We start from the raw sequence: 10,934 nt of genomic DNA, 5'->3' as shown, positions 1-10,934 counted from the left end.
CCCGGCAGGCACCGAGCCCGCCCCCGTCGCCGCTGCCCTTCCCGCCCGGCGCGACGCCGCTGCCTCCGCCCTCGCCGTCGCCCTTCCCGCCAGGCAAGACGCCCTCGCCGCCGCCGTCGGTGCCACCCACCCCGCCCGGCAAGGCGCCCTTGCCGCCGCCCGCTCCACCGCCCACCCCGCCCGGCAATGCGCCCTCGCCGCCGCCTTACCCGCCCGGCGGGGCGCCCACCCCACCGCCGTCGCCCACGCCACATCCGCCCGGAACAGTGCCCGTGCCGCCGCCCTCGCCGCCGCCCTTCCCGCCCGGCGAGGCACCCGCGCCGCCGCCGATCCCGCCCGGCAAGGCACCGATGCCTCCGCCCTCGCCGCCGCCGTATCCACCGGGCAAGACACCGATGCCTCCCCCGCCGCCGCCGCCCTTCCCGCCTGACAAGACGCCCACCCCACCACCGTCGCCACCGCCCTATCCGCCCGGCTCGCCCCCTTCGCCGCCGCCACATCCACCCGACATTGCACCAACGCCGCCGCCCTCCCCTGAGCCCTCTCCACCACCGCCACCTAACCCGAAGCCCCCTGAGCCCTCTCCCCCCCCACCGACACTCCCACCTCCACCCTCTCCTCAACCGCCTGAGCCCTCTCCTCCGCCACCGCCTTTCCGAGTCCCATTCCCAGTGCTGTTGCCTCCAGCGTCACCAGAGCCATCACCACCACCACCGCCGAATGTTTTGAGGCTCCACGGATGTTACTGTACCAACCTCGTCGAAGCGTTTATGCTGCGGCTTCGTCACTCGTACTGTAGTCCCGCGCTTGAATGGAGCAGCTGTTGACATCTGTGAACGCTTCGGAGCAGTGGCAGCAGCGTTTGATGTTGTACGGGTCGAAACAAATCCCTTTCGCTCGGACGAAGTCTTCGTAGTCTCTTCAGCCGAAATAGGGGTTTTGGCGGATGAGCTTTGCTCCTCAAGCAGGCCCAATGGCTCGACGTCGCGCGCCGCGGCGGCGGGCGCGATGCTCTCGAACTTGAACGCCTCGACCTCGCTGTCCTCGAAGCGCACGAGCGCTCCTTGGGCTGTCGTTTCGACCACCGTGCCAGACTGGCCCGAGCGCGCAGCACCCGGCTTGGTCACCGTCACGGGATCGCCGGCTGCTGTCACCAGGCCACCTGCCACCCCCCGCGCCGCGGCGGCGGGCGCGATGCTCTCGAACTTGAACGCCTCGACCTCGCTGTCCTCGAACCGCACGAGCGCTCCTTGGGCTGTCGTTTCGACCACCGTGCCAGACTGGCCCGAGCGCGCAGCACCCGGCTTGGTCACCGTCACGGGATCGCCGGCTGCTGTCACCAGGCCACCTGCCACCCCCCGCGCCGCGGCGGCGGGCGCGATGCTCTCGAACTTGAACGCCTCGACCTCGCTGTCCTCGAACCGCACGAGCGCTCCTTGGGCTGTCGTTTCGACCACCGTGCCAGACTGGCCCGAGCGCGCAGCACCCGGCTTGGTCACCGTCACGGGATCGCCGGCTGCTGTCACCAGGCCACCTGCCACCCCCCGCGCCGCGGCGGCGGGCGCGATGCTCTCGAACTTGAACGCCTCGACCTCGCTGTCCTCGAAGCGCACGAGCGCTCCTTGGGCTGTCGTTTCGACCACCGTGCCAGACTGGCCCGAGCGCGCAGCACCCGGCTTGGTCACCGTCACGGGATCTCCGGCTGCTGTCACCAGGCCACCTGCCACCCCCCGCGCCGCGGCGGCGGGCGCGATGCTCCCGAACTTGAACGCCTCGACCTCGCTGTCCTCGAACCGCACGAGCGCTCCTTGGGCTGTCGTTTCGACCACCGTGCCAGACTGGCCCGAGCGCGCAGCACCCGGCTTGGTCACCGTCACGGGATCGCCGGCTGCTGTCACCAGGCCACCTGCCACCCCCCGCGCCGCGGCGGCGGGCGCGATGCTCTCGAACTTGAACGCCTCGACCTCGCTGTCCTCGAAGCGCACGAGCGCTCCTTGGGCTGTCGTTTCGACCACCGTGCCAGACTGGCCCGAGCGCGCAGCACCCGGCTTGGTCACCGTCACGGGATCGCCGGCTGCTGTCACCAGGCCACCTGCCACCCCCCGCGCCGCGGCGGCGGGCGCGATGCTCTCGAACTTGAACGCCTCGACCTCGCTGTCCTCGAACCGCACGAGCGCTCCTTGGGCTGTCGTTTCGACCACCGTGCCAGACTGGCCCGAGCGCGCAGCGGCGGTGACTCGGACTGCGGTGCCTCGCTTGAGTGTCGACGGCACCGCGGCGGGGGAAGGCGCAGTGGACGGCGCCTCTGCCTTCACGGCGGTGTCGGCGCTGGCCGCGAGTGCGACGGCGGGCGCCTGGCGAGCCGCCGCCGCGGCGGCGACGGCCCTGTCCTTGGCAGCCTGGCGAGCAGCCTCCGCCTTCTGAGCCGCCGCTGTCGCCGCCGCCTGCTCTTGCTGCGCCCTCGCCGCCTCCGCCTCAGCGAGCCGGGCAGCCTCTTGCCGGTCGGCCTCGTCGCGAGCGGCCACTTCTTGAGCGGCGACCCTCGCCGCCTCTGCCTCGGCCGCAGCGACGCGAGCCGCCTCCGCCTCGGCGGCGGCTCGCGCCTCCGCCTCCGCCTCAGCCGCCGCCTTGCTGGCCGCGGCCGACGTGCTGTCCACGGTGGCGACCTCGAGGCTCGCCATCTTGAGGCCCTGCAGCGCGCCGTCCTTGTCGAAGCGCACCATCACGCCGCGAGCGTCGCAGCGTGTGACGGTGCCGGTCTCTCCGTAGCGAGGGTGGTCGTCGGCGGTGACTCGGACTGCGGTGCCTCGCTTGAGTGTCGACGGCACCGCGGCGGGGGAAGGCGCAGTGGACGGCGCCTCTGCCTTCACGGCGGTGTCGGCGCTGGCCGCGAGTGCGACGGCGGGCGCCTGGCGAGCCGCCGCCGCGGCGGCGACGGCCCTGTCCTTGGCAGCCTGGCGAGCAGCCTCCGCCTTCTGAGCCGCCGCTGTCGCCGCCGCCTGCTCTTGCTGCGCCCTCGCCGCCTCCGCCTCAGCGAGCCGGGCAGCATCTTGCCGGTCGGCCTCCTCGCGAGCGGCCGCTTCTTGAGCGGCGACCCTCGCCGCCTCTGCCTCGGCCGCAGCGACGCGAGCCGCCTCCGCCTCGGCGGCGGCTCTCGCCTCCGCCTCCGCCTCAGCCGCCGCCTTGCTGGCCGCGGCCGACGTGCTGTCCACGGTGGCGACCTCGAGGCTCGCCATCTTGAGGCCCTGCAGCGCGCCGTCCTTGTCGAAGCGCACCATCACGCCGCGAGCGTCGCAGCGTGTGACGGTGCCGGTCTCTCCGTAGCGAGGGTGGTCGTCGGCGGTGACTCGGACGGCGGTGCCTCGCTTGAGTGTCGACGGCACCGCGGCGGGGGAAGGCGCAGTGGACGTAGCATCGTTCGCCACTTCCGATTTCGGTTCGGTATTTATGTCTGCATTAGTCGGATGCACTGAGACAACTGCGAGGCTTTCGAAGCGTACTCCTTCTAGTCCCTCATCTGCGTCAAAGCGGATTATCGCTCCTCGTGACCCATCCAGTCGTGTAATTCTCCCTGTGCTGTTGCAGCGATGATGATCTGCCCTGGTCACTCGAACTTTGTCGCCTCTCCTGAATTGCGAGTGCGCCCCTAGCTCGGAACCCTTCTCGCCCCCTGGCTCAGGTCGGCTTCCCGACCCTCGCAACATGCACGAGGTGACCCGTTGCAATCGGCGCGATTGAGCACTTGCAAAGTTGTGTTGGGGGTTGCGGCGGATTCAATTCAGAACCGGAGAGGTCGCAGCGTTGCGCCGGATTTTGACTCCGACGAAAGGTGGACATCGTCCGTGGTTAGAGGCATCAGTCTCTGCAAGAGAGAAGACTGACTGACTGAGTCAATCAAAGAAAGCTCAACGACTGAAAAGAATTCAGTGACTCAGTCAGTCTTACACACCTCCTAGCATGGAGGACGGGCCCACACGCACACACGCTGCACACGATTGGCTCGGGAGCCGACACGAGGCACGCTGTCACCGGCCGTAGCACTGGGTCCGGACTGCTGGACGCACAACACACAGCTCACAGTACAGCTCACGAGGTGGCGCTATATAGTGGGGTTCGCGGGCACTGAAAAGAATTTTACGCAACAAAAAAGCTTTACAACACAGGCACGGGACTGGCGCGCACTGGCACCGTGGCACATGGAAAAGAAAAGAAACATGCACGTGCGCTGCAGCGGCGCGCGCTGCCTCGAGTCTCTTTGCGTTGAACGAGGCGCGCTGCGCACACGCGGAGGGGGGTGGGGGCGGCTGCCCCGGCGTGGCGGCGCTCGGCGCCTGGCCCTGGGCGCTGTGGAGGGCGCGGAGCCCGGGTGTGGCGTGGGTTCCTCGATGCGCTCGAAGCTCGGATTGGGTCCTCGCTCTGCGACACTGCGTCCGGGGGGGGGGGGGGGGACCGCGACCGGACGGGGCTGCGGGGGCGCGGCAGTGGCCAGTGCCAGTTTGGGAGGTCTGATGATCTCACTCTGCTCTCTCTCTCTGCAACTTCTGGCGCGGCGTGGAAGCGCTGGGCCGCTGGGGGCAGGGGGGCGAGGGGCGTCGCCGCGTGCCGCGGGCGTGGCGTGCAGTGACCAATGTGTGCGCGTGTCGTGGGCGAGCTGGACTCAATGTGGTTGTTCGCCCCGCGCGCGGGGAGCGCGTTCTCTATTCTCTTAACTCTTATAGCACGACGTGACGGAACAAGCGGGGTATCTCGTTTCGCGACTACTCACAGTCTCTACACCAGGCCTCGCAGGGGACGGAGATCCGACCAACAGTTGGAAAGCAGAGCTTGCGATTGCGTTCGTGCGCGTTGCTCCACTGCCCTCCTGTCTCGGCATGTTCTGAAAATGACGCGGCCGCGTCAGCCACGCCCGTCGTCTTTGCCGCCGGAGGCAATCTAAGGAGACGGGGAAGGGGGTGATGGCCTCGAGACGGCGGGACGGAGTCTCTAGGCTAGTGGACTAGCGGTGGACGAACTACAGAAATGCCGTGGGAGCCGCACCTTGGTGCCCAGCCGCTGGAGGTTCTTGAAGAAGAAGGGGACCGAGAGGGCGACGCCAGCGACGAGGACGCCGCCGACCTGGAACGAGCTCTCCTCGTCGTTGCGAAGGGGCTTGGGCTTCTTGGCCTCGCGCTCGGCCGCCGCCGCCGCGTTGGCGCGAGCGGCGATGGCGGCGATGGCATCGTCGTCCGCCAACGCCACACGAGGGGCCGCAGCCAGCGCAAGGGCGCCGGCACCGAAGAGCGGGAGGGCGTTCCGGCGGCTGACGCTGGCGTCGGTGGTCACGGCCGAGCGCGACTGGGCCGGCGCAGGCGTGAGAAGAGCGGTCGAGGCCAGAAGGGCAGCGAACATGGCGAATTCGGAGGGTCGAGGTGCCTGAGGTCGACTCTCCGACTTTTCTTTTTTGTGCTTTGAGGCTAATGAATTCTTTTTTGGAATGAACTTGCTTGGAAAGCGGGCTTCTGGCGTCTCGCCCACACACAATTGCAGACACGCGTCACGCCTTTACGCTCCTCTTCACCTTCGCTATGATGATGAACTTCTCCTTCACCCGCCACGCCACCGCGACCCACGACATCGATCGGCTCGGTGGAGTACGCAAGACACGTGGCCGGCCCGACCGGAAAAGCAAGCATGACCTGCACGGGCATCGACGACTTTAAGCCAGTGCTTTCCGCGATGGGCTTCTCAACGACCACCGACCTGCCCTACAAGGCCATTGCCAAGCTTGTCCTCCCGGCCGGGAAGATGACAGATCCAGCCGCGGCTCTGCCGCTGGCCGAATGGGTCATCACACCCGCGGCGTTTCAGCGCATTGCGCCCAAGCTCGCCGTCTTCATCTCCAAGGAGCCCGACGACATCTCCCAGATCGATTCCTATTCGAAGTGGCTCGTGCTAGTCGAGCGCTTCCACGCCGAGGCGGACGAGGCGACCCTCGGGGAGTGCGAGCTCCACCCGGAAGACTTCTTCCGCGCGGAGGGGCTAAACGACACGGAGCCTGCCCAGGCCCCCAATCCGAAGATATACACCGCCGAGGAACTGCCTCTGGTGGCCTGGCCAGACACGACCTTCAAGACCACGGTGGCGCTGCACGGCGTCAACACCACCGCCGTCCTCTGGGGCGACGTGTGCGACGCGACGACCCGCGCCCCCACCGGAGCGGTCCTGCTGTACGACATCGCCGGACTGTGCCTTGCCGCCGCCGACCGCCACAACTTCCAACCGTGGACGCGCCACTTCGGCACATTGGCGATGGCATTTCACGCGAGCGGCTCCGCCAACCCCGCGACGCCGTCTCGCGCGCTTTTTCTTTTTTGGAACGTTGGTTCAATTACAGGGGGGGTAGGTTTTTCTAGGTTAGGTAGGAAGGTGAAGAACAGTCAAGCTCGGATTGGACACCAACGCGGTATGGGTGGACGCGAGACAGATGACGACGACACGCGACGACAGGGAGGGGGGGAGAGCGCTTCGCCCACCCCCCCACATCGACCCCCCACACACACAACAAGGGCCTCACACAGCCTTTCCCTCTGAGCAAAGTTGCGGATACACCCTGGTCGTGTGTAAGTAGATAGCCGAACGGGGGTTTTCCCCGACCTCCCCGTCGGTGTCGACGGCGAGGAGTGAGCGGCGGTCGAGCCATGCGGAGGAGACGAGATAGGTGGTGATCTGGATGAAGAGAGAGTAGTAGGTTAGGCTCCAGTACTCTGACTGGATCTGCCGCGCCGACGCAATCACGCCATTCTCCGACCAGTCGTAGTCGGAGAGGAGCATGCCAGGCCAAAAGTTGCGGTCTCGCTGTAGCGCCGCCGCCCGCGCTCCAGCAGCGAGCGGTGCAGAGCGGCTACCGACATGACAGTTGGCGACGGCGTCTCAAAAGGTGATTGCCACTGGAGGCGCGAGTCACCCCTCCCATGACGACTTGGAGCCCGAACCCCGCAGCGCGTTTTGTTGTTGGGTGAGAGAGGATAGCTTCGGGGGTGGCACCGCATGGAACCCAATCAAGCGGCCGATCGCAGTCGCCGCGGCGGCGCTTCCGGCCGCAGAGCACAGCGGGCGGCAGAGGCTCGCGCTGGCGACGCGGGCTCCGGGCCGAGTGTCACGGCTGATGACCCCAGCGCCGTCTGGAGCTCCTTCTGTGCACGCGAAGCCAAAGTCACGAGTGCGAACTTGCAGCTCCGGCACTTTCTTGGCGACCTGGACGGCCTGAGTGTGGGGCAGGTCGAGACGCTGCAGGAGATGGTCCGGTCGCTGGGCCTGCGGCTGGAGGAGTGCCGAGTGCACCTGGCGCGAGCGCAGGAGCGGGAGGCCGTGACCGCGCACATAGCGCTGCAGCTCGAGCGAGGATCCGGTCTCGTGGGCGCTACTTTGACAGCGGCTGGCGGAGGTACGAGCGGTTGCGGCGCGGAGTGTGGAAGCCTCAGCGCGGCGACCACAGAACGTGAGCACGAGCAGGACTCCAGGAGCCGGCCAGACGGCACCACCAGAGCATTTGGTGAGTCCAGCTTAGCGTGATCGAAACTGTCGGGAGAGAGCTCCACATATCCGTGTACCTCGACTCTGTGCTGGCCCGCGCCCGTCGCTTGTTCGCGCCCCTCCCAGTCCCACGCTGTGCCGCGGCTTTTCCGCAGAGTGGGACCACACCGTGGATTGATCTACACCACGTATCTCGTCTCGCGTTCGCGCATCGTGTGTTCCAACTGTATTGGCGCGCATCGCATGCGCGCACGGCGGTGAAATCGACGTGAGCACACGATTGTACGAAATCTCTCACTGTGTGTGGTGTGTGGCGGCGGGTCCGGGGAGCTCCGGCGTCTCGGGCGTCGCTCGAACTCTTCTCTGGTAGAGGACGGGAACGAGATGATAGAGTAGGGAGTAGAAGCAAGCAAAGAGGAGCCCTGTGCACGCACGACTCCGCAGGAGAAGCCCCTCCCCAGACAAAACACAAGGGAGAGGTGGGTGGGTCACAAAAAACACAGCGCGCCACAAGCTGAGCTAGGGTGCCCACAGGACCCAGAAGAAAATAGCTTTCCGCCTCAAAAAGGGACGCACGCGGCAAATCTGATGTTGGCCAGTTCCAATAGGAGCGAGGCCTCTTCCGTTGGGGGACCGAGTGACTAGGAAACGAGGGTTCCCCATTGTGTCCCGCTCCAGCGCGAGCGTGACACTGCACTTGGCGCCGAGCGCCCGCGGCTCAGTCCTCAGACCTTGTGCAGGCCACCCCTCGTGGTCACGCCGGTCCGGACCGATGGCGCTCGGTGTGGAGCAAGCAAGACCCCCCCCCCCCCCCCCATCGGCGCGCGCCCGAGGTTCAAACGGCCGCCAGGAGCACCAAGAGGACTCCTCATGGCTGTGACCAAGTGGGCTTCGACCGGCCTCGGCTGGGGGGGCGGGTTGTCCCGGCTGCGGACGCCTTCTGCAGCCCCCTGGGATGGGGACAGCACCCCAAAACTGCCCCTCGGCGGCATACAGCACTGCCAGCCAGCCTCTTCCTCCTCCTCAAGGGCTGTACTATAGGCCATATTGCGCCGCCTCCTACTGGCAGCCGGGCGGGCGCGCGCCGCGGGCGCCTCGGCGCGCGCACGGCTCGCAAAGTTCGAACGAGTACTGCCGCCCGGCCGCCTCAAGGCTGCCGGACGGCAGTACTCGCCTCGCAAGGCGCGCACCGGCTGCTCTGGCTGCTGCGCCGGTGGCCGCTGCGATGGCCGCTGCTGCGCCGGCTGGCGGGCGGTACGGCCGCCGGCGGCCGCTGCACCCGCGCCTTCCCTCGCGGGCGCCGTCGCGCCGCGCGCGCCCAACTCTGCTGGCACACGGCACGCGTCGTCACACAGCCGCGGAGAACAGGCGGTGCAGCGCGCGAAGCGCGCGCGATCTCGTACTTTTAAGGCTGGATCCGGCCATTCCAAGGGTATACCTTTGAGAATCCCCAGCGTCCCTCCCTCCTAGTCACACTCTCAATATCTCGACTCTCCAACACGAAGTGCTGCGATCACCATTTTTTCTTTTCTTTTTTTGGGTCCTGTGGGCACCCTAGCTGAGCCCTGGCCTCGACACCTCGACACCAAACCTCGACACCAACTCGACACCTCGACACCCCATGCCAACTCGACCAACTCGACACCCCTCGACACCCCTCGACACCATCTAGGCTGGGACCATGCTCGTCCGTGTCAAGGTGCCAAACTCGACACCTCGACACCGCTCGACACTGCTCGACACCGCTCGACACCGCTCGACACCGCTCGACACCTCTCGACACCGCTCGACACCGCTCGACACCACCTCGTCACCTCTGATGATCCTAACACAGCAGAGACGTAGAGAAGACCCATTTGGAGTCACAGAGTTAGAAAATCAGGGTTGCAGCAGCAATCAAACTTGGCTGGCAGTACTTTCATCCCTCAGTTGCAGCCTCTTAAGTTCTAGCTCAAGTTGCAGCTCAGTTGCACCCCTGCAATGACCAATGTAGCAACCATGGCAGTACTCAGGTGGCCCTCAGGTGCTGCACAGCACCTTGTACAGTGGCAATGAATCCTCACACCAGTGAGCTTGTGCCATGAGTGCAGACCTGTGGTCCATTGCGCTTTGTGCACTGGCGACGCTGCAACGGCGACGCTGGCAGCGGCGGCGACGCTGCTGCGATGGGGTACTGTAGCCCTTTGTTGCTGGACAGCACCTTGTGCAGTGGCAATGTCCACTGACTCATGGCACCAGCCTGTGCCAAGAGCGCTGTGGTCAGTTGCGCTTTGTGCGCCGGCGACGCTGCAGCGGCGACAACGCTGCAGCGGCGACGCTGCTGCATGGGGTGTGCTGTAGCCTTAGGTGCTGCGCCTGCACAGCACCTTGTGCAGTGGCAATGACTCCTGGCACTAGTGAGCTTGATGTCCTCAAATGTCCACACAGAGTATACTGGTTGTGCTCACACACAGGTTGTGCTACATCAACAGGGGTGCAACTTTGAGAGGCTGCAACTAAGGGATTTGGCCTTTGCAGCTGCGGCCCAAGTTTTGTTATGGGCTGCAACTGCATCCTGGCTGCCACCTTGGATACCTCGACACCTTAGACGCTAAACACCTTGACAACACTCGACACCCGCTCGACACGCTCGACACGCTCGACACCCTCGAGGCCTCAACACCCTCGACACCACTCCTCGACACCTCGACACGGACACGGACACGCCATCGACCTCCGCGGCGCCGTGTTTTCCGACAACATCAACCGGTCAATCATCTCCGGGAGCTACCTCGAGGACATGTACGGCGCCGACGTCTCCACTGTCCGTCGCTGCATCACGTGGAAAGACGGCAGCGAGACGCCGATCCAGCGCGTGAACGGCCTGTACTACGTGACCTTCGACGTCTCGCCTACGCCCGACGTCGAGCTCGAAGCGAACGCCGCAGTCGCCGCCGCCGCCAGGCTCAAGGTTACCGACCAGGCAGCCCTTCACGCCGCCCGCTTCAACACTGACGCCGACGGCGTGATTAGCATCTCGCGCTGCGTCAGCGGCATCGACATCGACAAGATCAGCCGAGCCGCTGCCGAGGTCATCGACAGGGACCGCTTCCTCGCCCTCTCCCGCTCGAAGAAGAAGCCCGTACGTAGCACGCCGACTATCAAGCGGGCGCCGTGCGCGGGGCACACCTTTATCTTCGACGGCTTTGGCAGGACCGAGGCCGAGTCCGCCCTGAACGGGCACACCTACCAGTTCCACGGCGTCTGTCAGTACACGTCGTACGGGTACACCGAGACCACCAGGAGGCATACCACCGACGACTGGAAGCCGTTTATGCGCAAGGTGCATAGCGACGCCGAGCGAGCCGGCCACGAACCAAAGGTGTTCATCGTCGACGCCGGCTCCGACCTCGTTGCGCTGAAGAGCTGGTGCGAATCCGAGC

General features: G+C 66.0%; 3 protein-coding genes across 3 annotated transcripts; 1 reads left to right on the top strand and 2 right to left on the bottom strand.

Annotated features, from left to right (window-relative positions):
- Nucleotides 1-768: 768 nt before the first annotated feature.
- EMIHUDRAFT_232041 (hypothetical protein) lies at nucleotides 769-3,278 on the bottom strand (the record flags this gene model as incomplete). Its single annotated transcript, XM_005783799.1, has 9 exons — nucleotides 769-919; nucleotides 1,021-1,147; nucleotides 1,237-1,304; nucleotides 1,393-1,519; nucleotides 1,795-1,862; nucleotides 1,951-2,077; nucleotides 2,167-2,210; nucleotides 2,647-2,810; nucleotides 3,222-3,278. 9 exons carry the CDS (start codon nucleotides 3,276-3,278, stop codon nucleotides 769-771), a joined length of 933 nt encoding a protein of 310 aa, XP_005783856.1.
- A 1,415-nt stretch (nucleotides 3,279-4,693) lies between these two features.
- On the bottom strand, nucleotides 4,694-5,408 carry EMIHUDRAFT_442270 (hypothetical protein). The gene is made up of 2 exons (XM_005783798.1): nucleotides 5,038-5,408; nucleotides 4,694-4,932 (listed from the first exon to the last, which is right to left on the bottom strand). The coding sequence occupies exons 1-2, from the start codon at nucleotides 5,386-5,388 to the stop codon at nucleotides 4,897-4,899; spliced, it is 387 nt and encodes a 128-aa protein (XP_005783855.1). The 5' UTR covers nucleotides 5,389-5,408; the 3' UTR covers nucleotides 4,694-4,896.
- A 262-nt stretch (nucleotides 5,409-5,670) lies between these two features.
- Nucleotides 5,671-7,551, top strand: EMIHUDRAFT_232039 (hypothetical protein; the record flags this gene model as incomplete). The annotated part of the gene is made up of 2 exons (XM_005783797.1): nucleotides 5,671-6,224; nucleotides 7,083-7,551. The coding sequence occupies 2 exons, from the start codon at nucleotides 5,671-5,673 to the stop codon at nucleotides 7,549-7,551; spliced, it is 1,023 nt and encodes a 340-aa protein (XP_005783854.1).
- Nucleotides 7,552-10,934: the final 3,383 nt, after the last annotated feature.

Source organism: Emiliania huxleyi (assembly GCF_000372725.1).
Source record: "Emiliania huxleyi CCMP1516 chromosome Unknown EMIHUscaffold_177, whole genome shotgun sequence".
In the NCBI taxonomy this organism is placed as follows: Eukaryota; Haptophyta; order Isochrysidales; family Noelaerhabdaceae; genus Emiliania; species Emiliania huxleyi.
This window is presented reverse-complemented; position numbering and strand designations above follow the sequence as displayed.

What these genes read in the sequence shown, in the direction of transcription:
- EMIHUDRAFT_442270 (XM_005783798.1), bottom strand. Translation starts at nt 5,388, where the DNA reads ATGTTCGCTGCCCTTCTGGCCTCGACCGCTCTTCTCACGCCTGCGCCG. An exon ending in TCCAGCGGCTGGGCACCAAG is followed by an intron (nt 4,933 to 5,037) that starts GTGCGGCTCCCA and finishes CCGTCTCCTTAG; the next exon opens with ATTGCCTCCGGCGGCAAAGA.